The sequence below is a fragment of the Panthera uncia genome, chromosome D1 (assembly GCF_023721935.1).
Source record: "Panthera uncia isolate 11264 chromosome D1, Puncia_PCG_1.0, whole genome shotgun sequence".
NCBI classification, from domain to species: domain Eukaryota; kingdom Metazoa; phylum Chordata; class Mammalia; order Carnivora; family Felidae; genus Panthera; species Panthera uncia.
This window is the reverse complement of record NC_064808.1, coordinates 105,280,504-105,304,632: the sequence shown is the minus strand read 5'-3', so window position 1 is coordinate 105,304,632 and position 24,129 is coordinate 105,280,504. Positions and strand designations below refer to the sequence as shown.

The following is a 24,129-nucleotide window of genomic DNA, read 5'->3' as shown; positions in this document are numbered from 1 at the left end:
CTCAAAAGACTTTCCACTTGTCTTTCACAGTAATTTGCACATCTATAATTACTGAATTCACTTCTCCAGCCTGTAAGCTCCCTAAGGGCAAAGGCCATGTCTTCCTAATGTACCAGTGAATCCTCAAAAGAACACCTCACACAACCAGTGCGATCAATTAGTATTTGTTGACGGAATAAATGGATAAAATGGATAAACAGGATCTTGATCTAATACCAACTATTCCTGACTGGTTACCTCTCCCAGGGCCTTTTAAGATCCATTTTCAGGGTAACTACTGAGTAAGGAAAGTACCCAAATTCAAAGACATTTCCCATGGAAATAACTTATCATTTAGACTCCCAGACCAGTGACTGACAAACCATGGCCCACAAGCCAAATCAGGCCACCACGTGTGTAAGTAAGTGAAGGTTTGTTGGAATACCCCCATATCGCTCACTGCCGCTCACTTACCGTACCACCTTCAGCCACCTCTGGTGGCTGCACCAGAAAGCTGAAAATATTTACTATCTGGTCCTGTAAGAAAAACTTTTCCAATCTCTATCTAGACTAGTGCCTTTCAACTAATAAAGGAAAAAATACAGATGAGCTTTTGTGTCTCTTGATGAAAATACTTAACATATCTAGACAATAAGGCAATCATATGACTGGCTCTAAAAATGTAATAACAGCTGTGAATTCAAGGTCTTTTAAGAGTAAAGAGATTAAGCATGGTATTGATAAAAATGGTTAACACCCAAATACTTTGGGGTTTTTTTGATATTTTTTAAATGTTTCTTTATTTTGAGAGAGAGAGTGCCAGCAAGGAGAGAGGCAGAGAGAGAGAATCCCAAGCAGGCTCCGCAGTGACAGCATAGAGCCCGACATGGGGCTCGATCCCACGAACTACAAAATCAAGAGTCAGATGCTTAACTGACTGAGCCACCCAGGTGCCCTCAAATACTTTTTTTTTAGTAAGGTTTTAGTACTACAGGTTTTTAGCAGAGCTGATTTTAAGTATTATACACACAAAATAAATTGTTACTATGCTAGGGTTAATTATCAGACACAATTAACAAAAAACGGTGTTGGGTGGGTGGGGGAGGGAAATGGGTGATGAGCATTGAGGAGGACACTTGTCGGGATGAGCACTGGGTGTTATATGTAAGTGATGAATCACTGGATTCTACTCCTGAAGCCAAGATTACACTGTATGTTATCTAACATAAGAATAAAAAAAAATTTTTTAAGTAATTTCAAAAAAGAAAAAAAAATCACAGTGCCAAATTAGCATTTTTTTTTTATATTTATTTATTTTTGAGAGACAGAGCACAAGTGTGGGAGGGGCAGACAGAGAAGGAGACACAGAATCGGAAGCAGGCTCCAGGCTCTGGGCTGTCAGCACAGAGCCCGATGCGGGGCTCGAACTCACAAACCATGAGGTCATGACCTGAGCCGAAGTTGGACACTCAACCAACTGAGCCACCCAGGCTCAGCACCCCCAAACCAGTATTTTTACAGTAACTTGTCATTCCATTAGCTCTACTGCATATAGATAGGGTCTAGCATTACCTTGTGTATTTCTTAAAAAGCGTATCCTTTTCAGGGCGCCTAGGTGGCTTTAATAGGTTAAGCATCCAACTTCGGCTAAGGACGTAATCTCAGGGTTTGTAGATTCGAGCTCCATGTCAGGCTCTGGGCTGACAGCTCAGAGCCTAGAGCCTGCTTCAAATTCTGTCTCCCTCTGTCCCTGCCCCTCCCCTGTCCATGCTCTGTCTCTCACTCCTCTCTCTCTCAAAAATAAACATGAAAAAAAAAAAAAAAAAAAAAAAAAAAAAGCTTATCCTTTCCTATGAAAAGCCAACCTCTTCCTTCTGCTATCATATACAAATCAATCTTGAGCCAAAAAGAAAAAAAAAAAAAAAACAGGAAAAAGCTAAAAGGACTGCGGGCAGGAGGGAGATGGGTGGGATGGTATCTCCTCAGCCGCTAGAACAAAATTAACACCTCCATCAAGTAATACACAGAAGACAATCTGCTCAGAGAAGAACGCCCATGTCACAATCTTAACACCACTACAAATTCAACAATACATAACTGATTTTTTTTAAAAAACCTGGGTTTTAAGTTTATCAGTTGCACACTCAAAAATGCATCTGGCTTGTAAGTTTACTTATTGTTATCAGTTCTGGCTGATTTCTACCAAAGACTATTTGGTAATATCTAAATTATATAATAAAAACAGTATTTGTTTATGAAAAATGTAAAAAATGAACAGAAGGTAGGAAAGAAACATTTATTATTGAATGCCAACTGTCTACCCTGGGAAGACTTATAAATCCATTTAATAAGGATGATTTTGTATGTCTATTAAATCCTAAATTTGTCATTTTATAAAATTGGGACATTATTTTGGAAGTAAAAAATTTCCATTGTAGCTAATGCAGACCAGGAATGGAATTTTCAAGGGAAATACAATTGATAAAATTCTTTCCCAGCTCTACTGAGATACAATTCACACATACTGTGTAAGTTTAAGGTGTACAATGTGATGATCTGATACGTACATATTGCACAATGTTTATGACAATATGGTTAGTTAATACTGCACATCTCGCGTCACTACCGTTGTTATTGCTGCAGTGAGGTCGTTAAAGCACTACTGTCACGACAGCTTTCACGTGTACAAACAACACTATTAACTATAGTCACCATGCTGGACATTAGATCTCCAGAACTTATTCATCTTATAACTAAAACGTAGTACCTTTTGTTCAACCTCTCCTCTTCTTCCCCTACCCCTCAGCCCCTGGCAATCACCACTCTACTCTGCTTCTATGAGTTTGATGTTTTTAGAGCCCACTTACACATGAGATCATACACTATGTGTCTCTGGCTGATTTATTTCACTTAGAATAATGCCTTCAAGGTCCATTCAACATCACAAATGGCAGTAATGCCTTAGGGATTTTTCACGGCTGACTAATATTCCAGTGTGTGTGTGTGTGTGTGTGTGTGTGTGTGTGTGTGTAGACCAGGAATGGAATTTTTGAGGCAAATACCATTGATAATTTTTTCCCAGCTTTACTGAAATACACACACACACACACACACACACACACACACACACACACAAAAATACATACACATCACATCTTCTTTATCCATTCATCCATCAACGGTACCTTAGGTTGTTTGCACGTCTTGGCTATGGTGAATGATGCTCAGTGAATGTGAAGGTTGCAAATGTCTTCCAGAGAGTGATTTCATCTTCTTTGGATAAATACCCAGAAGCGGAATTACTGGGCCATAGGATAGTTCTATTTTTATTTTTTTTAGGAACCTCCATACTGTTTTCCACAGCGGCTGCGCCAGTTTGCATTCCCATCAGCAGTGCACAGGGGTTCCTTTTTTGCCATATCCTCACCAACATTATCTCTTCTCCTTTCAATAAAGCCATTCTGACAGGTGTATGGTGATATCTCACTGTGGTTTTGATTTGCTTTTCCCTGATGACTACTGATGTTGAGCATCTTTCTGTGTACTTCTTAGACATTTAAATGTCGTCTTTAGAAAAATTTTGTCTATTCAAGTCCTCTGTCCATTTTAAATTGAACTGTTTGTTATTTGGCTATTAAGTTGTATGAGCTCTTTATACATATTCTGGATAGTAATCCTTTATCAGAGCGATGGTTTGCAAATATTATCTCCCATTCTATAGGCTGCCTTTGTTCTGCTCTACAGAAGCTTTTTAGTTTGATGTAGTCCCACTTGCTAATTTTTTTGTTGTTGCTTGTGCTTTTGGTTTGTCTTATCAAAACAAAAAACAAAAAACAAAAAAACATCACTGCCAAGACCTACATCATGAAGCTTTTTCCCTATGTTTTCTTCTGGGAATTTTATGGTTTAAGTCTTAACATTTAAGTCCTTAATCTATTTCAAGTTAATTTTTGTGAAAAGTGCAAAACAGATGTCCAATTTCATTCTTTTGCATGTGGATATCCAGTTTTCTTAGCACTATTTTTTGAAGAGATTATTCTTTCCCCATCAAGTTTTCTTGGCTCTCTTGCCAAATAAAGTTGACCATATTATGTGAGGGTTTATTTCTAGGCTCTCAATTCTGTTCATTGGTCTGTGTTTCTTTTTATGTCAGTGCCAGATTGTTTTGACTATTATAGCTTTGTACTATAGTTTGAAATCAGGAAGTATGATGTCTCCAACTTTGTACTCTCAAAATTGCTTTGGCTACTTGGGGTCTTCTGTGATTTCATACAAATTTTAGGACTGCTTTTACAATTTTTGTGAAAAATGGTGATGGACTTTTGCTAGAGACTACACTAAACCTATAGATGGTTTTGGACAGTATGGAAAATTTAACATTAACCATTGTAATCCATGCACCTGGGGTATCTATTTATTTGTCCTCAATTTCTTCCATCAGTGTCTTATAGCTTTTAGTGTACAGATCTTTTACCTCCTTGGTTAAATCTATTCCCAAGTATTTCACTGCTCTTCGTGCTCCTGTAAATGAAAACTGTTTCTTTTTCAGATAGTTCATTGCTAATTTATACAAATGCAACTGGTTTTTACATGCTGATTTTGTATCCTGAAATTTTACTGAACCGTTTATTAGTTTTAACAGTTTTTTGGTGGAGTCCTTAGCATTTTTCTTTTTAATACATGATCACATCTTCAATGGAGAACACTTTAATTCTTCCTTTCCTATCTGAATGCCATTTCTTTCCTTTTCTGACCTACCCGTTCCGGCTGGAATTGCCACTGCTATGTCAAATAGGAATGCTGAGAGTGAACCCTCTTGTCTTATCCTGATTGTAGAGGGAAAACTGCCAACTTTTCAGTGTTAAGTATGAAGGTAGCTGTGGGTTTCTCGTATATGAACTTAATTATGTTGAAGTATGTTCCTTCTATACTCGATTTCTTGAGAGTTTTTATCATAAAAGAGTGTTGAATTTTGTAATATACTTTTTCTGATAGTTAATTATTACTGTATAGAAATGCAACTGATTTTATATATAGATTTTAGATCCTAAAACTTTATTGAATTTGTTGATTAGCTGTAACACATTTTTGGTAGAATCTTTATGGTTTTCTATATATAATATGTCATCTGCAAATAACAGAGACAATTTTACTTGTTCCTTTTCTTTTTCTGGTTTTTTTTCAAGTTTATTTATTTTGAGAGACAGAGAGAGGAGAGGAGGGGCAGAGAGAGGGGGAGAGAGAGAACCACAGTCAGACTCTGTACTGTCAGTGCAGAGTCTGATGCGGGGCTTGAACTCACGAACCTTGAGATCATGACCTGAGCTGAAACCTAGAGTTGGAAGCTTAACCGTCTGGGCCACCTAGGCGCCCACTTGTTCCTTTTCTTTCTGGCCTTGGGTTTTTAAAGGGAGGTTTTTGATAAATGAATTCATCTCCTTACTTTTTATTGATCTGTTCAGATTTTCTATTTCCTCACGATTCAGACATGGTAGGTTGCTTATTTCTAGGAATTTATCCATTTCATCTAGGTTGTCCAGATTGTCGGCATGTAATTGTTCATAACAGTATCTGATTTATGATCTTTTATATTTCTGTGGCATCAGCTGAAAGGTCTCCTCTTTCATTTGTAATTTAAAAAAATTTTTTTAACATTTTATTTTATTTTTTGAGAGACAGAGAGAGACAGAGTGCGAGCAGGGGAGGGGCAGAAGGAGAATGAGACACAGAATCTGAAGCAGGCTCCAGGCTCTAAGCTGCCAGCACAGAGCCGAACGCAGGGCTCGAACCACAAACACGAGATCATGACCTGAGCTGAAGTCAGACACTTAACCGACTGAGCCACTCAGGTGCCTCCATTTGTAATTTTACTTATTTGAGTCCTCTCTCTTTTTTCTTGCTAAGTCTAGCTAATTGTTGGTCAATTTTATTTATCTTAAAAAAAAAAAAAAGTTAGTTTCCTTGCTCTTTTGTATTGTATTTCTATTCCCCAGCTCATTTATTTCTGCTCTGGTCTTTGCTATCTCCTTCTTCTCCTTTTAGTTCTTGAGGTATAAGAGGTAAGTTGTTATTTCTGATCTTTACTTTTTGTAACTATAGATGGTTTAGGACTATGAACCCCCTTCTCGGCACTGTTTTGGCTGCATCCCATCAGTTTTGGTATATTCTGTTTAGACTGTCATTTGTTTCCATATTTTTTTTAATTTCCCTTTTGATTTCCGTTTGGCCCATTCGTTGTTCAGGAGTGTGTTATTTCATTTTCACATATTTGTGAATTTTCTAGGTTTCCTCATTACTGATTTCTAGTTTCATGCCACTGTGGTCTCAAAAGGTACTTGCCATCATTTCTATATTTTTCAATTTCTTAAGATTAACTTTGTGATATAACAATCTATGTTCCATCCTGGACAGTGTTCCATGTGTGCTTGAGAAGAATACATACTCTGTTGTTGTTGGATGAAATGTTCCATATATGTCTCTTAGGTCCATTTGGTCTAAAGTGTCATTCAAGTTCAATGTCTCCTTCTTGCTTTTTTTTGGCTGGATGATCTGTTCACTGATGAAAGGAGATACTGAATGAAGTCCTCTAGTATTACCGTAGTGCTATCTAGCACTCTTAGATCTGTTATTATTTCCCTGACATATTTAGGGGCTCTGATGTTGGGTGTTTATGTATTTACAATTATTATCTCCTTCTGATGAGTTGACTCCTTTATCATTTTATAATGACCTTATTCGTGTCCAGTTACAATTTTTGACCTCAAGCCCATTTTGTCTGTAGAAGTAGAGCTACCCCTGCTTCTTTTAGTTCCCGTTTGCATGGACTATTCTTTCCCATGCCTTCACTTTGAACCTATCTGTGTTGTTAAAGCTGAAGTGGGTCTCTTACAGAAAGGAGATAGTTGGGTCTGGTTCTTTATCCATTCACCCACTCTCTCCTTCTTGGTGGAACATTTAAGCCATTACACTCCCAGTAATTGTTCACAGGTGAGAGCTTGTATCATCATCTCGTGAATGGGTCTGGCCGTTTGGCAGTTCCTTTTTCTTTCCTTCCGTTCTTGCTGTCCTCCTCTGTGAATGGATGATTGGCCACAGGGGGACACACTGGTTCCCTTCATCTTTTCCACTGCAGGCTTTGGTTTATGGTTACCTAAGGCTGACCTGAAACATCTTAGAGACAGAAGTCATTTTAAACTGCTAACAATTTCTATCTCACAGAAAAACTCTACCCTTTTATTTCCCACAACACCCACATTTCATGTTTTTGATGCCACACTTTACTTTTTATATTGTGTACCTACTGACGAATTATTGTAGCTATCACTATTTTTAACACTTTTGTCCTTCGACTTTTAGGCTAGAGTTAAGTGGTTAACACCCTTCTGTATCTGACTAGATTCTTACCTTTACTAGGGTGTTGTACATTTTCCTATGTTTTCATGTCGCTAATTAGCAGCCTTCCCTAGAAGGCAGGCCTAATGGTGAGAAGCTCAAGTCTTTATCTTGCCCTTTCTGAAGGACAGCTTTGCTGGGTGAAATATTCCTGGTTGGCAGTTTCTTTCTTTCAGCGTTTGTACCAAACCCTTCTCTCCTGACCTGAAAGGACTCTGCTGGGAAATCCACTGTACGACTTAAAGGGGTTCCTTGTTGGAGAGAATTTTTCTTTCTCTTATTGCTTTTAAAATTCTTTTTTTCTTCAATTTAAGTTTTAAATAGTGTCTTGGAGAAGATCACTTTGGATTGAAATTTTGGGGTGGCTTATTAGCTTCATGAACTTAAAAGTGCAAATCTCTCCCCAGCTTTGGGAGGTACTCAACCAGTATTTCGTTATGTAAGCTTTCTATCCCTTTCTCCCTCTCTTCTCCTTTGGGACTCCAGGGATGCAGATTATTTGTTATGGTGTTCCTTAAGACCCATATGCCTTCTTCCTTTCCTTTTCATCCTTTTTCTTGATGCTCCTCTGATGGGATGATTTCAAACAAATTCTCTGTGAGCTGATTGTTTTTTCTGTTTGGTCTGGTCTGCAAGAGAAGCTCTTTACTGAATTTTTTACAGTTCACTCAGTGTATTCTTCCACTACAAATGTCTGGTTTATTTTTGTGTTCTGTTTCTTTGTTGAACTCCCTATTTTGTTCTTGTATTGTTTTCCTGATATCATTACACTGCTTATCAATGTCCTCACAGCTCTCTGAGCATCTTTAAAACGATTATTTTGCATTCTTCATCAGGGAATGCCTGTTATCTTCTTTTTGGGGGGGTGATGGTAATTAGATATTTACTGTTGGAGTCATGTTTCTCTAATTATTTACAATCCCTACAACGTTGTATAGATGTCTGTGCATTTGAAAAAGCAGTCCTCTCTTCCAGACTTTATGGACTGCAGTAAGGGAAAATGTCTATCTGCACGCAGGGGCATGCTGGAGCGTGTGGTGACCTCAGGTCTAAAGGTGTAGGGTGCCAAGTATGAGGGCATATGGTGGCAACAAGCCTGGGGAGGGCAGTGGCTCACTGGCTCAAGTCACCGGGGTCCACGCCATCAACAACCACGTGATCCTCGGCAGACTCTCCGGGGGGGCCACAGAGGCTGCAAGGGCTGTTGCAAGAGCTACACACCAGGGCAAGCGGCAGCACTCACTGTTCTCTCCAGGGGCAAATGCTGTTGGTTTGTCTGCAGGACAGACCGTGGGAACCATAGTCACCCGCAGTGTGGCTGCTCCTGGGGGCCCCTACTTTTCTCCCCTGTTCCTAGCTGTCTCTCTGTCTCTGCTCTCGGCCCCTGGGTGGGCGGAAACTGAAGTGGGAACTTCACGTGGTGCCACGAAACACTAGGGAAGCTGGTCACTCACCCTGCTCTTTTCCCTGCCACAGGAACTCTCCTAGCTGGGGCGTTCCCTTCGGTGCTGAGCAACGCCAGCATAGGGACAGGACAGTCCAAGCAAAAGTGAAGCTGTCCTCTTTCCCATCCTGTGCAGTCATTCTCCTGTGTTTCTGTCCCACTGTGTTGCTGAAGGTTTTATGCAGACTCTAGAGCTCTCTCCTTGGTCACGTTAGCCACCTGATGGCTGATCTCTGTGAGGCGATGGAGGTGATGGCCATTTGGTGACATCCCATTTGTGAATTTTTACAGTACCTATTATAACGTTCTAGCTTACTAAACTCGAATTTTCAAAAAGTCAAAGATTTTAGATGTTCAGGGATCATGATCATTGTCAACTCAGTGAATACTAAAAACAACCCTATCCGATACAAATATTACTAAAAGATCTTATAATATACAAACAGAGAAAAAAAAAACATAAACATGGTCTACTATCTGCACCCTTAAAGCAAGATACAATGGTGGTAAAATCTGAAAAATACAAAACAAGTCATGATGACTATATCATGACTCAGTAAAACTAAGTCTCCATCCAAACATGATAGAAAAAAAAACACACGAACACCCTGCCATGTTCACTGTTAAATTTATAACTGTAAACCTCAGATGGACCTTCAGTCCTGCTTGGCAATCCTGCTTTACTTCACACAGCTTCTCTCAAAAACCATTCCGCTCTTTCTTCTCGACCCTCTGATGTCCCCTTCTTCACCATGACTCCCAGCTGAAAACCTTAGTGTTCACTAAACTAAGGGGAACAGTAAGAGGGGGGGCCCCGTTCCTTCTTCTACCATATTTACAAGCCCATCTGCCTCCGCACATGGACACTCCGCCTTCCCTCTGAGTCTCCAGAAGCCCCCACAATGCCAAACCTAACGGTCACCTCCCCGGCTTCAAAGATCTGACTCAACCTCTCAGAAGCAACTGACAGTTATTCACAGGCTCCTTCCTATCTTCTCCCGCTTGTCAACCACCACGGCCTGTCTTCCTTGTGCCTCAGTGGCTGCCCCTTCTCAGCATCAGTTGTGGAACCCTCCTCGTCCCCTTCCACACAGTGCTCCAGAGCTCAGTCTTCAGAGCCACTTTAATAATTCCCTGGGTCCCATGGCTCTACACACATTTCAATGTTCAGAGCACCCAAGCGTCTGTGAGAGCCAACACAGACCCAGAGCTCCATGGCAATGAGCCCACGGCACCATGTGAATGTCTCATGGGCATTTCGTATATCACGTATGTGTGAGAGTATTCCCCATCTCCTACCTCCAGTGATATGTCACCCCTGCAGGGTTTTCTATTTCAGTAAATAGCATCAGCACTGCCCCAAGGCCTAACACTTCTCACCAGTTTACACTCTAATCCCAGGCTCTATCTGAGTTAATGCGAGACCCTCCTAAAGTGATCTCCCTATTTCCACTCCTGCCTCCCTACATCATCTTCTTGAAAGAGCTGCCAGAAAAATCCTTTCAAAAATAAAACAGCAGTTTCCAGCTTGGCATTTAAAGGGCTGAGAAGCTGCCACTCTGCCCCAAAAACAAGTATAAAGCTGAAGAAGCTGAAAAATCAACACCTCTCCTTAGCCTCTCAGGAAAGCGACTCTACCCCAAAGTCAGGGAGCCAGTCAGGGGGGTACGGGGAATCACAATCTATCTGTGTGCACAGAGCAGGGGCTCCGTGGGAACCACTGCCAGGCCAGGAAAAGCTAAGCTTTAGCTGACAAATTGCTGGAGGCTCAGTGTGGACAAAATGGACAAGTCTGAGAGTTAAAAACTCCAGGGGGACCCAGTCATGGATAAAGTCCCCACAGTTGTGTGAGTTTTACCTCCAGGTGCTCTCTCGCTTCCAGCAGCAGGCAGGGAGAGGAGCACCACTGTGAAATACACCAGAACATTCTGTTCATCTTAAGCCCAGCTCTCAGGTGGAACAATGTTACCAGAGCTGCACCTGCTGGGGCTTTATCATGGCCTAACCCACCTGAAGTAAAGGGAGCACCTGACTCCAGCCCCCCCCCCCAGCCATCCCTTCCCAACTAAGCAGGGAAAACAAACTGACAAGTACGGGTGAGGCTCACAGTCCAGGAGCGTAGGCTCACCAAGAACAGACAGGTAATGTAAGCTGAGAAGTGGAAACTCTAAGAACCAGAAAGAAATCCTAGAGCCTAAAAACACTACAACGGAAATGAAGAAATGATGGGTTTATAAGCAGACCAGACACAGTGGAGGAAAGAACCTCGGAGCTGGAAGATGACAAGAGAAACTTCCACAAATGAAAAAAAACAGAACAGAACACACAAGAATTGTGGGGCAACTACAAAACATAAGCCAAATCATGGCACTGTCCTACTACGAAGCTTCACAATGGCGTCCCATCACTTAACAACGAAAGCGTGCGCTCCCACACCACAGCCTGTAAGACCTGCTGTGTCCCCCGCCTCTTCTGCTCCCCTGTCCCACCTCCCTGTGCCCCTGGTCAGGTCACACATGCTCCAAGCTCGCCTCTGCTGTGGACCCTTTGCATGTGCTGTTTCTTCTGCACGAATAGCCTCCCCCCAGATATTCATGTGGACCCCACCCCCCGACTTTGTTCACAGGCTGCAGAAACACCACCTCCAGGGAGAGGCCTGCCTTCAACTCTCTACTGAAAACACCAGCCTATCACCTCCGATTATGCTTTATTTCCTACAAAAATATTTTCTATTTTGTGTAATATTACTTATGTTATATAGTATTTTATACCATCTATTTGTTCATTTTCTGTCTCATCCACTAGAAACATAAGCCTCTGGAGAGGAGGAACTCATCGGATCCCTACTCACAGCACCAGCATAGGGACTACTGTGCACCCCTCAGCTGTTCAATGAACAAGTGAACAAATGACTATTACAATTTTTAACAAGGTTTTTTTTTTTAATCTTGTGTATACACCTGAACGTACTACGCTCAGATTACTAAAAGTGTATTTAATTCAGAGTTCCATATAAAGTGGTCTGCCCCATTTCTGAGAAGAAAACTTTCATAAAAATGAAATTCCAGACCCTAGGGGATTGATTTCTAGTCTTTCCCTCCAGATGAAGAGAAATGAAATGATCCTAAGGGCTAAATTTACAATTCTTAGTGATGGGAAGAATGACCATTTCTATTTAAACCCAAGTTTGTGTCACTCCTCCCAACACACATATACATACACAGATACCTCTAGTTATCTTTATTCTAGTTTCCATTAAGTTTTTCACCAGGCAGGAGAGTCTTCCTCCCGTACCTCAGATACCTGGTCCAAACGCCCACCACCAAAAAGTAACCAATGGTATCACAAAGGCATGGGCAAAGTATTTCAGATATTTCAACTTTGTGGGCTATAAGGTCTCTGTCACAACGATTCAACTCACTCAACTCGATTCAACTCACTCAACTTGGCTGTTATGGAGTGAAAACAATCTTCGACAATATGTAAACAAATGCAGACAGCTGTTTTCCAGGAAAACTGCATCTGCAAAGAGACAGCAAGCTGATGCTCCAGGGGAGTCAAACCCTGTTAGACAGCTGAGCTTAAATATCTCTTGTATCAAAAATGTTAGTGGGCAAGTTTGGAAGGGACTGCAACAAAGAATGCTATCTGCAACAAATATTAATCCTACTAACCATAATGATGTATTAATATACATTTTCATTTAAATATGAAATATAAACACAAGTGTTCAGGGGCACCTAGGTGGCTCAGTCGGTTAAGCATCCGACCTCAACTCAGGTCATGATCTCACAGCTCGTGAGTTCAAGCCCTGTGTCAGGCTCTGTGCTGACAGCTTGGAGCCTGGAGCCTGCTTCGGATTCGGTGTCTCCTTCGCTCTTTCTCTCTCTCTCTCTCTCCTACCCCACCCCTGCTTGCACTCTGTTCTCTCTCTGTCAAAAATAAACATTAAAAAAATGTTTTCAAATACAAGTTTTCATATAAACAGACTTAAGATTATTCTAAGATGCCTCCTCTATAATCCGTAATACCTTACTTCAAATATATTCCTTGTGGTAAATATTATGAAGAACTGGAGGAACATTAAGACAAAACATACTGGTCACCTAACTAGCAGCATGTTGCTAACATTAAACTCTGGCCCAAGACTTTCCCTTAACTGGTAGATCAAATACACAATTAACATTTTCATAGCATACATAAAAAAACTAAACCAGAGCTTATATTTAAAAATGAAATAGGGTTGCCTGGGTGGCTAAGGCTCAGTTGGTTAAGTAATCTACTCTTGATTTCCAAGAGTTCAAGCCCCACATCATGCTCTGCACTGGCAGCATGGAGCCTGCTTGGGATTCTCTCTCTCTTCCTCTCTCTGCCCCTCTGCTTGTGCACGTACCCTCTCTCTCTTTTTCTCTCTCTGTCTCTCAAAATAAATAAACTTCAAAGAAATAAATAAAGATAAAAAATAAAAACAAAATCAATCTCAAATATATACTTCCCAATCAATTCCAAATGCATGTTCCTAACATCTTACAAAGGGTTTGACTTATTCATATAAATCAAGATCAGAAAGAACAGACCTCTGTGAAAAATACATCATTGCTAGATGGGAGTAATCAGCTTCTAAAAACTGAAAGATATTCTAGGAATATATCTTACCTTAGATGCCATTCTCATAAAAAGTTTGTTCTGATTTTCTGCTGTTCCCATCTTTTCGTTCTTGACTAAATCACTTAGGCTGAGATTATCATCATCGTGAAAGTATCTAACCCTTTCTTTTTCTTCGTGAGTTGAAGCCTATGAGAAAATGAACATTATTTAGTGAAAACATGGGTCTGGGTCTCTGAAGTATTTTTAATTACCTGTAAATCTCATATTAAATGTACAACATGCCACGACGTATCACAAGCTTTCCTTCCAGCTTATCCCTTTTCTATGTGTTTCCGGTTTGGAAGAATTTCCATTCAAATACCACTTCCTTTCTGCCCCATTACTCTCTTCTTCCCCAGGGATGGCATTATCTGACTTCCGGGTTTGGGGGAAAAGGCAGAATTGCTTTAACCTTCTTCCCTCCCCTCTGCTCTTGTCCTTGGAGTAACTCCTGACTGCTGTGGAGGGAAGCGCACAGCTATCCAGAGATAAAGTGAGCACACCGAAAACAGAGGGCAAGTATGAGCAAACTCATTTCACACAGCTCTGCCAGGGACAAGGCTGATACTCTGATTCTCATCTAAGTCAGTCCTGGGTCTTTCTATCAGTGGGTTCCATACCTACCTGTAGCAAAGAGAAGTGTCATATATTTTCTCCTAAGTCACATCTCCCATATGTCTCTTATCATCACACTCCCTTAGCCAAACAAAACCTGCTCTTCAACCTCTTTGAGACCTTTGGAAGCACATTCCCAGTACTTTTCCCAACATTCCGATTCCTGAAATCACTAGCTTAAATCTCACATTGCGTGGCTTCAATCACTCCTTGGTTCCAGATCCTTAATTTCTGGCCCTCCTATCCTGTCATTACACTCAAAAGGCAAACCTCGGTCCCACATGAATGTGTCTGCCCTCTTTACCCTGTACCTGCAAGTGCTTGGCCGCAGGCAACTCAAACAGAGCCCTTGATGCCATCGGATAATGCATCTATGGCTCCCTAGCCAGTTCCGTCATTCCACAGAATTCAAACCTTTACTATTCTCCTGCCCCATCTCTGCTCCAAACCCTTAATTCTTCCCATTTCATTAGAGGAGGGATCTATCCCGCTCTATTTGCTGAACCAACTACTCTCTCCAGCAGCACAGGCACTCAATAGACAAATAGTAAACATATGACAGAAAAATTATGAACAAACAAATCTTCTGTGGACCCAATTACCGTTTGTATGATCTTCCAAATTTAAAACAAAAAATCTAACTTGGGAAAACTGAATACACTCTTTTTACCATCTCTAGAGCCTCAGGGTAGTGCTAAAAACTAATTGGTAGAGCTGGAAGATGGAAAAGAAAATAAGGCTTATAACGGATCACAGCAACCACATATTTAAGACATTATTGTATATCGACACCCCATCACCAGGGCTCAAATTAGCTAAAGCAAAATTTTCCCTAAGAGCTACGGTAAATATGTAAAAGGAAGCTAGAAACAAAGGCAAAAACAACGTACACAAAATTAAAATTGCTTTAAACACTCCATGTTCGCATTTGAAACCCATAGTTGAATTAGATTCCATTTTGTAAAATGCAAAGGGATATACCTGAGAATAAAAGTAATACTATAACTTACTACCTTCTAATGCTTGTAGTATAAACCTACACTTTAGAAAATATTCTGAAGTAGTCTGATGCAAACAAAGCCAAGGAGGGGAAAGGAATTCCAAATTAAAAATGACATATGATAAACACACCATCTGCCTCTTCCTTCTTCCTCCTGTAGATTCCAGAGGTTTTCCTGCTGTGCTCACAGGCCACACTCCTCCAGACCGATCTGTTCTGACCAGGACCACTTCTTGGTCTTCATTCTATGGAAAGATGTAGGGAGAACTTTTGAAATTCTTGTGAAGAGTACTGAATATTTATATTTCATTAATAAAAAACAGCATAAAAATTACAGTTTATCTTAAGTTGCCTGGAATTTCATTACCCACCGTAATGTAAAATGATCATGATCTTTTCAGAGAAAAGGGGGGGAAAATATCCAAAGTCCATTTTATTTTATTTTTTTTGAAAAGCAATCACAGAGGGAAAATTCAAATAACGTTTCCATCTAGACAATATTAAAGATGACCAAGTACCAATATTCACACATGCACTGGATGGGAGTGCCCATAATTCAGGCAAGAGATATCATGTTTAATGCGTGTTTCTTCAATTTAAAGATGCTACTAAAACTTGCTTATAAGACATAAAGCAACTAAAGGACACAACAAACTGCTACATTAGCTGCTATAATGATGCTCCAGACAACTTCTATTCTTTCCATTAACAGCCCTCAAATGATTTTCGGTTCCCTGACTCTTCAGAATTTATATCCCACATACTTTCAATCCATAATCTTTTTCCTACAAACTACTGGCCAAATACTTGCCTGGTACAGTACAGATTAAGATTAAACTTTATTCTATGATGAAAATAGAATGTTACTGGAAAGGTTCTAACAAAGAATCACATAAAAAATATTAGATAACTGCTTTATTAAAGATCAATTTGAAACAAGACCAACCAAATTATTCACATTTCAATTTTTTGCTCAACTCAGAACAAATTATTAAAAATCAATTTCAACTCCATTTAGAGACTTAGTTCCCTTTTTAAGATGGAAGAAAAAAATACAATACTGATCTTACATTCACATACAATACTAATTAAAGTTATCACTTTTCTTCTTCAAATAATTAGCATTAGTTAATAATGTGTCATATTTTAAATATTTTTATTTATTTTTTAGAGAGAGTGAGAGAGAGAGAGAGGGAGAGAAAGTGAGCACATGCTCACACACAAGTGGCGGAGGGGCAGAGAGAGGGGATAGAGGATCCCAAGTGGGCTCTGCATTAACAGCAGAGAGCCCCACGGGGGGCTCAAACTCACAAACCATCAGATCATGACCTGAGCCAAAGTCGGATGCTCAACTGACGAAGCCACCCACGCACCCTAATGATGTGTCATATTTAAAAGGTATCTCTACCTTAAAAAAAAATTTAAAAAAAAAAAAGGGAGGGGCGCATGGGTGGCTCAGTTGGTGAAGTGTCTGTCTGACTTTGGCTCAGGTCATGATCTCACGATTCGTGGGTTCGAGCCCCACAATGGGCTCTGTGCTGACAGCTCAGAGCCTGGAGCCTGCTTCAGGGGCTTTCTCTGCCCCTCCCCTGCTCATTCTCTGTTTCTGTCTCTCAAAAATAAATAAATGTTAGGGGCGCCTGGGTGGCTCAGTCAGTTGAGCATCCGACTTCGGCTCAGGTCATGATCCCACGGTCTGTGAGTTCAAGCCCCGCGTCGGGCTCTGCGCTGACAGCTCAGAGCCTGGAGCCTGCTTCAGATTCTGTGTCTCCCTCTCTCTCTTCCCCTCCCCTGCTCATGCTCTGTCTCTGTCTCAAAAATAAAACACACACACACACACACACACCAAATAAATAAATGTTAAAAAAAAAATTTTTTTTAAATACAGGGTATCTCTATTCATTCTCTTACTGGATAACAGAAATGGGAAACACATTTTTTATCTAAGTTTATCATGTCACTAAAGTGATCTCCCTAAGGACTTCCAAATTACTAAATCTAATAAATACTTATCAATTATCACCCTCGTTTATTTGAAAGTATTTGATTCTGTTCATTATATTCTCAGCCTGAAACTCTTCTTATTCTAGTTTTATACATACTCTACTCTTTCCTGGTTCTGCCTCACCTCTCTGACTCATTCATTCATTCATTAAATATTCTGAAAAGTGCATGCCTTATGTAGTTACTAAAAGAAATACAGTACCTGCCTACAAGAAGTTTATAGGCTACTTCAAGAATTATCCTGTATGTGAATTAATGAGAATCAAAAGAGTCAATTTCACTTTCTCCTCCACTTTGAGCTACATTTCAAGCATTGATGACTCCAAGGTTCCTTGGTTTCCATCCTTCCACCCAGAAACCTAACTACCACTTGTGCTGACAAAAAATTCATTATGCCAAACACAAAAATAACTATGTCATTGTTTGCTGAAAAATTGCAGAGACCCCATATTAGCTAGGAGAGATCAGTACCACTCAAAGTTGGCCCACAGACCAGTGACAGTGTGAGAATTGTCAGCCACGATATATTTGTTATCAGCCTGTGAGGAGTTAAGTACAAAACCTGGGTGCTTATAAATTTTTCCAGCAATCTTAAAGAGTAATTTTACGTTGGCTCAATCTAACCTAAAATTTGGACGTATATTTTATAATATCTTTATTTCATTTTTCTATAATTTTTATTGTATTTTATAAAACTATTAGTTCATAATGGGCTGGAAAATTTAAAAAAAAAAATCTGATCCTACAGCACAGAGAAACACTGTCCTAGACAGTGGGATAAAGGCCAAGCACCTTAACACAACACATAAGGCCCTTCAAATTCAAATACTATGGGCTTCCTGAAATACACTTCTTCTCTAGTTCCTCATAATTTTTATAAATTTACCATCCAGTTGATAACTGTAGGCATAAGTTTGGGCATACTTGTATTGCCAGACCATAATCTTTTCAGTCACTATCTGTCTATTTATTTACAATTATCGGTCTTTGCCACTTTTCCAGGCCAAAGACCAAGCTATACACTACCTGTTGTCTACAGTACCTGGTACAGTGGCAAAAACAATGTGTACTTACTAAATGCCTCGGACAGATGAATTCTACCCCCAGAGCTAACCCACTGTCCCATCTACGGTCTTCTTCTCCACGCTTTTCTACTCTCTGTTCCTCGGGCATGCCAAGGGACACCAGGTTTCCCCACTTTGGGTTCCCACGACAGAAATACAAGCAATTCCACATTGGCTACTACAATAATACAGAACACGGCGCTTATTTAAGAATCACACCAGTGCCAACAAACTAAGGCCTGTGGGCCAAATCCAGCAAGCTGCTTGTTTTTGTTTGGCCCACCAACTAAGGATGGTTTTTACACTATTAAATTGTTGAGGGAAAATCAAAAGAATATATTTCATGACAAATAAAAATTACATACAATTCTCATTTTAGTTCCCATAATGTTTTACTGGAACAGAGCCGTGTTCACCCATTTATATACTGTCTGTAGCTGCTTTCATTCCACGACAGCTTAAGAGCTATATAATTGAGTTGCTGTGACAGAGACTGGATAGACCATAAGGCCTAAAACATTTACTATCTGGTCTGTAGAGAAAAAGACTGCTAACCTTTGATCTCTATTGTTCTTCAAGGGATAAAACTAATTCAAAATCATTTAATGATTACTTTACCTGAGAACAGCAAGATAAAAACTTGCAACTGCTTGATAATATCACAGACAGAAAGAAAGGGACCTGGTACGCTTTCATTTTGTTAACATATGCTTAAGGTCCATTTCTGGCCAGAAGGGCCACAAGGAAAACCAGATATAACCCGCCACAGTTAAGAAGCTAGACAATATGGAAAAATACATGAAACAACCAGGCCAGAAGAAAGAGCCAAGAACTAAAACTGGGATCTTAGGACCAGGATAAGGTCTGAAAAGGGCTCGAGGCACCGTCATTCTTTCACATCAGCCTTTGAGCACTATTTGCATGTAACATGCTGATTAAAAAGAAAAGAAAGGAAAAAGCATTCAGGGCCTTGCTTCAAAGCTGGTATTTAAAAATTCTAAATGTTTGCTTAAAATCCTTTTGTGGCATCTTGTAAATAAAGGAAAACTTTCACTACATCAGATTTTCCCACCAGTTGGTATTCGGCAAGTTTGTCATCACTGAAGGCCCTACAACACCTGTTTCCATTTTCTATCTTTTAACGTTTCAATAAATAAGCAGTAATTACAGTTCATGGTATTTTCATGCTTTCTAAACAATCCCTATTCTATCTCTAATTATGTCCATAGACAGCAGGTTACTCAGTACATACAAGCTCCCAACCACGGCAATGGGAGGACTGAACATCAAGCCGTTTTACATTCACCGACATGCGTATCCTGGCTCAAGGCTATTTTTCAATTGGTACAGAGATATTCACATGACTGCACAGGCTCAAGGGAAGCACGTTTTGCTAAGCGCATAATGGTACCAGACAGACTCCAAGCAGCCTCAGTTTTGTCCACCTTTCAGTAATTCTCAATTCTCTCTCAATTCTGAATACTCTTTGTGTGTTCTATTTTTCCCCCTTGATCAGCCTTCCTAAAGGCTTATCTATTAATTTCTTTCTTGGTTTTTTGATAACCTCTACTTACTTTTGGTTTGCTATTTCAGTAATTTCATTTGATACGTTTTAATACCTTTGATACGTTTTCTCTTTTCTGCAATGAGTTCCTGGCCAGAGCCCACCAGGAGAGCATGCCGGCGTGGATCCCAGGGTCAGGAGCCCACGCGCCAATCCTGCCTCATTAGAGAACCTTCCAAGTATACTTAATTACCTCACTTTCCTCATTTGTAAAATAAAATAACAAGGTATTTACAGGATCAAACATGCAAAGTATTTAAAACAATGCCTAGGAGAATTTACCCAAGGGATACGAGAGTGCTGATGCATAGGGGCACATGTACCCCAATGCTTACATCAGCATTTTCAACAATAGGCAAATTATGGAAAAGAGCCTAAATGTCCATCAACTGATGAATGGATAAAGAAGATGTGGTTTATATATATAATGGAATACTACTTGGCAATGAGAAAGAATGAAATCTGGCCATTTGCAGCAACGTGGATGGAACTGGAGGGTATTATGCTAAGCGAAACAAGGCAGAGAAAGACAGATACCATATGTTTTCACGCATATGTGGATCTTAAGAAACTTAACAGACCATGGGGGAGGGGAAGGGGGAAAAAAGTTACAGAGAGGAAAGGAGGCAAACCATAAGAAACTCTTAAGGACTGAGAACAACCTGAGGGTTGATGGGGGGTGGGGGAGAGGGAAAATGGGTGATGGGCATCAAGGAGGGCACTTGTTGGGATGAGCACTGGGTGTTGTATGGAAACCAATTTGACAATGAATTATATTTAAAACATGAAAATAAAAAAATAAAACAACACCTAGGAATAAAGTGAGTGATCAATAAATATTAGCTATACTCTTTAGCTCACTTTCATTTATCCAGTCCTTTCTTTATCTGACTGAGGCCTTCCTAGGATTTACCCCTTCTCATCTCTAAAATTCCTAGGACATTATTTCTTCTCCACATTCATCTACTATTGTTTGACTTACTATTGTTTCACCTACTCTTCGGAATGTTATTCTGTACTTGTAAGCGAGGCTACTACCCATACTTAGAGTCCTTTTAAGACGGCACTACCGTTCGAAATTTACTGGCAACGAGTGTTTACATCCCAATTCTTTTCTACCGTCTGTCTGAGGGAAAACTAACGTTTTCTGGGGCGCTAGCGCCCGGGGCTTCAGTGGGAGGTGCGTTTTCGTCCCTCCTGCCTCTCTGCCTCCTCTCACCCGTCAGTAATCGGTAGCTCTGACAGCGTGCGCCCCATGCACGGGGGTTCCCGGCTCTTACGATGACCTCGCGCCCTGCGATACTGGGCACGGTTCACAGAGTCCAAGCAAGGGCCGCGAGGCCACGTGGGTTTCTCCCACCGAGAACACCTCTCGCCTTCACAGTCTCCCGCGAGCTGACGTCCAAGTACTCAAGGCCTTTTCAGCCTCCTTCGCCAGGAGGCCTCAGACAGGGATGAGGCAGGGAGAGGCCGGAAGGAGAACTTCAGGGCTCAGCCTCCCGGCCGCGCTGCCTGTTTGGGGAGTCGGATCCCTGCAAGCCCCAGCTCCTCACAGTCGCGGATTTCTGTGCAGCTTCTCATCCACAGAGGGCTGTCTCTACTTCTAAGCGCCTTACACGTCGCCCAGTTTTCTCTTTGCGTATTTTGTCTGCGATCGCTACCCTCTCGCACGGAGCGCAGGCCTCAAAGCACGACGCACGCGCGGTCAGAGCTCGGAAATGCCGCTCCGGGATCTCACACGCGGCGCCGCAGGGGCCGCCGGGAGGCGGCGCCTCGACGCCGAACTCCGGAAGACCCGGGGGGGGCCCACACAGACCGAAACGTGCTCCACGAGCGCGTCCCCCCGGCTCCCCAAGCCACCCCGTTAATCCTGGAACTCTTCTAGAGCACGCTGTAGCATCAGACCAAAGGCACGTTTTTATCCCGGTTTGCTTTCCCGTCAAATGGGTACAGTAAAGAGGTGCCTAACCTCTTCGCCACGAAGCTGCTGGTGGGAGGGACACTAACCACGCACAAGCTGGAGAAAATCAAATATTAACGTGAGGGATCATTACTAAAAAACTGTAAGTAATACTTTAGACTACAGTTCACAATTTCAACAGTGGGTTATCTGGGGCACATTTAACCACTAGTGATTTTAACTTTGTTAGGCGCATATTTTGTACAGCCAGCGTGATATCTGGTGCCGGCGGATACGAAAGCCAATTCCGTTCTTCAGTCTCCTTTCCTTCTTTCATCGTTGCTTCTTTGTAAGCCTTACATGTGAAGCCAGCTAGGAGAAAACACATGACTTTACGCTGTATTTTTAACCAGGTTCCTTTCAGCATTTGCCGGGGTGGGGAGGGATGAGAGGAGGAAAGGAGATTGAGAAATTTTTTTTAACGTTGACTGACATTCTGGAATCTTTCCACACTAAAATGACAGAGTTTTTTCAGGTGTAAAAAAAAAAAAAAAAAAAAAATCTTTATTCTGACACTTATGAAATAGATAAATTTAAGGATAATATATGTGATTTAGTATACCAACAATAGCAAAAAAATCTAAACACTGCCTTATATTTTTTCCTCATTAAAAACAAACCAAGATGGGGCGCCTGGGTGACTCAGTCAGTTAAGTGTCCAACACTTGATTTTGGCTCGGGTCATGATGTCATGCTTCATGACACTGAGCCCCATGTTGGGCTCTGTGCTGTCAGCTGAGAGCCTGCTCGGGATTTTCTCTCTCCCTCTCTCTCTGCCTCTCCCCTGCTCACACACTCTCTCTCAAAATAAATAAACTTAAAAAAAAAAAAAAGCCAAGACAACTTTTCCAGATAGAAATTAATATTTATAGGGGCACCTGGGTGACTGAGTCAGTTAAGTGTCTGACTTCAGCTCAGCCCCATGTCCGACTCTGTGCTGACAGCCTGGAGCCTGAGCCTGCTTCGGATTCTGTTTCTCCCTCTCTATCCCTCCCCCACTCATACTCTGTCACTCTCTCAAAAATAAACATTAAAAAAATTGTTTAAAAAAAGAAATTAATATTCATTTAATTTTATAAAGTTCTAAAATAGATCTCATGTGATTTCAAGAACCTTGTAACACGGCTATCACTGAGCCATATTTTATAAGGAAGGATACTAAGGACCACGTAAAATAAATGATGAAGTTCTGGATCCAATATAAATCTTTGGCTTTAAAATCCCATTTCCATTCCTTTACTAGTTCTATCATGTGCTATTTCTAATATTCCATTTCTCTAATAAAATGAGTCAGTAAAAAGGACATTTTAGGAGCACCCAGATAGCTCAGTCAGTTGGGCACCCAACTTCGGCTCACCTCATGATCTCACGGTTCGTGAGTTAAAGCCCCGCATCGGAATCTCTGATGTCAGCACAGAACCTGCTTCAGATCCTCTGTCCCCTTCTCTCTCTGCCTCTCTCCCACTCTCTCTCTCAATAACAAGTAAATATTTTAAAAAAAGAAGTGTTTTTAAAAAATGACATATTAGTAAACGCTAACACTTTAGTAAACACACTTTTTCAAAGAAAAGGTAAGTTGGCAATGCTCCTTTAACTGAAAAAATGATAGGTTTTGTGATTACAAAAAATTTCTTTCCCCCAAATGAAAATCTGCACACTTCCTGAGAATGCCTGTGTACCTTATTAAGGACTCAACAACCAAGCCAAATTTTGACTACTGGCTTAATATATTTTATGATACTATCCAGCTTTTGGATAAAATTTTGGGCAATCTGAAAAGATACGGCCATAAGTGGCATAAAAAGTAAATCAAAAACATTGCAGACTTTTCATTTTTTTTAATATTCTATTTCATTCCATTCCATCTGATCAATGAATTCCTACCACTCAGAATAACTTTTATCATGATGTGATCCAACAGCATGAATGTGTGAATGTGTCTAATATGATGAACAAGATATGGTTCCAGCTGTTAAGGAATTCATAAATTAAATGTCAGGGAGAGGGGGAGAAAGATGAAACAGGGAGTTGATAGAAATCTCCACTAGACTATTAAGTAAGATAAAGTATAAATCAAGTGGTACCCGATCACACGGGATGGAGAAACAGATGTGTTCTTGGGTACAAATGAACTGCGTCTTTGGAAACAAAGATGAAATGGCAAAGGGTTAAGAAGTAAAGGAAACAACCACAACAAAGCGCAGAGATCCAGTATTGCTTAAAGATTTCCAAGTAAAGGCATATTCATGTTTTAGAGAAATTTTGTACCTATATTACATTTTGAAGTTCTCAAAAGTATTTCAAATGCCGTTGTCTCAAGATAACTAACTTGGCTAAAGGAGTAAAGAAGGTCAAACATGACCTGAGGTTCTAACTCCCCAAACCCAGGGCTCTTTCAACTGTACCACAACTGCACTGAGATGAAGCCTGGTGGCAATCGAAAGGACACTGTGATAAGCA

The 24,129-nt window shown here is 40.6% G+C and overlaps 1 protein-coding gene across 2 annotated transcripts in view; it reads right to left on the bottom strand.

Moving 5' to 3' along the window:
- The window catches only part of CWF19L2 (CWF19 like cell cycle control factor 2), a 176,065-nt gene that overhangs the window by 61,551 nt on the left and 90,385 nt on the right, over window positions 1-24,129 (bottom strand). For both annotated transcript variants that reach the window (XM_049621379.1, XM_049621389.1), the window contains exons 11-12: window positions 15,209-15,322; window positions 13,472-13,609 (exon numbers count right to left, since the gene is read on the bottom strand). In XM_049621379.1, coding sequence (XP_049477336.1) covers window positions 13,472-13,609; window positions 15,209-15,322 — 252 coding nt within the window. The remainder of the gene's footprint in view (window positions 1-13,471; window positions 13,610-15,208; window positions 15,323-24,129) is intronic.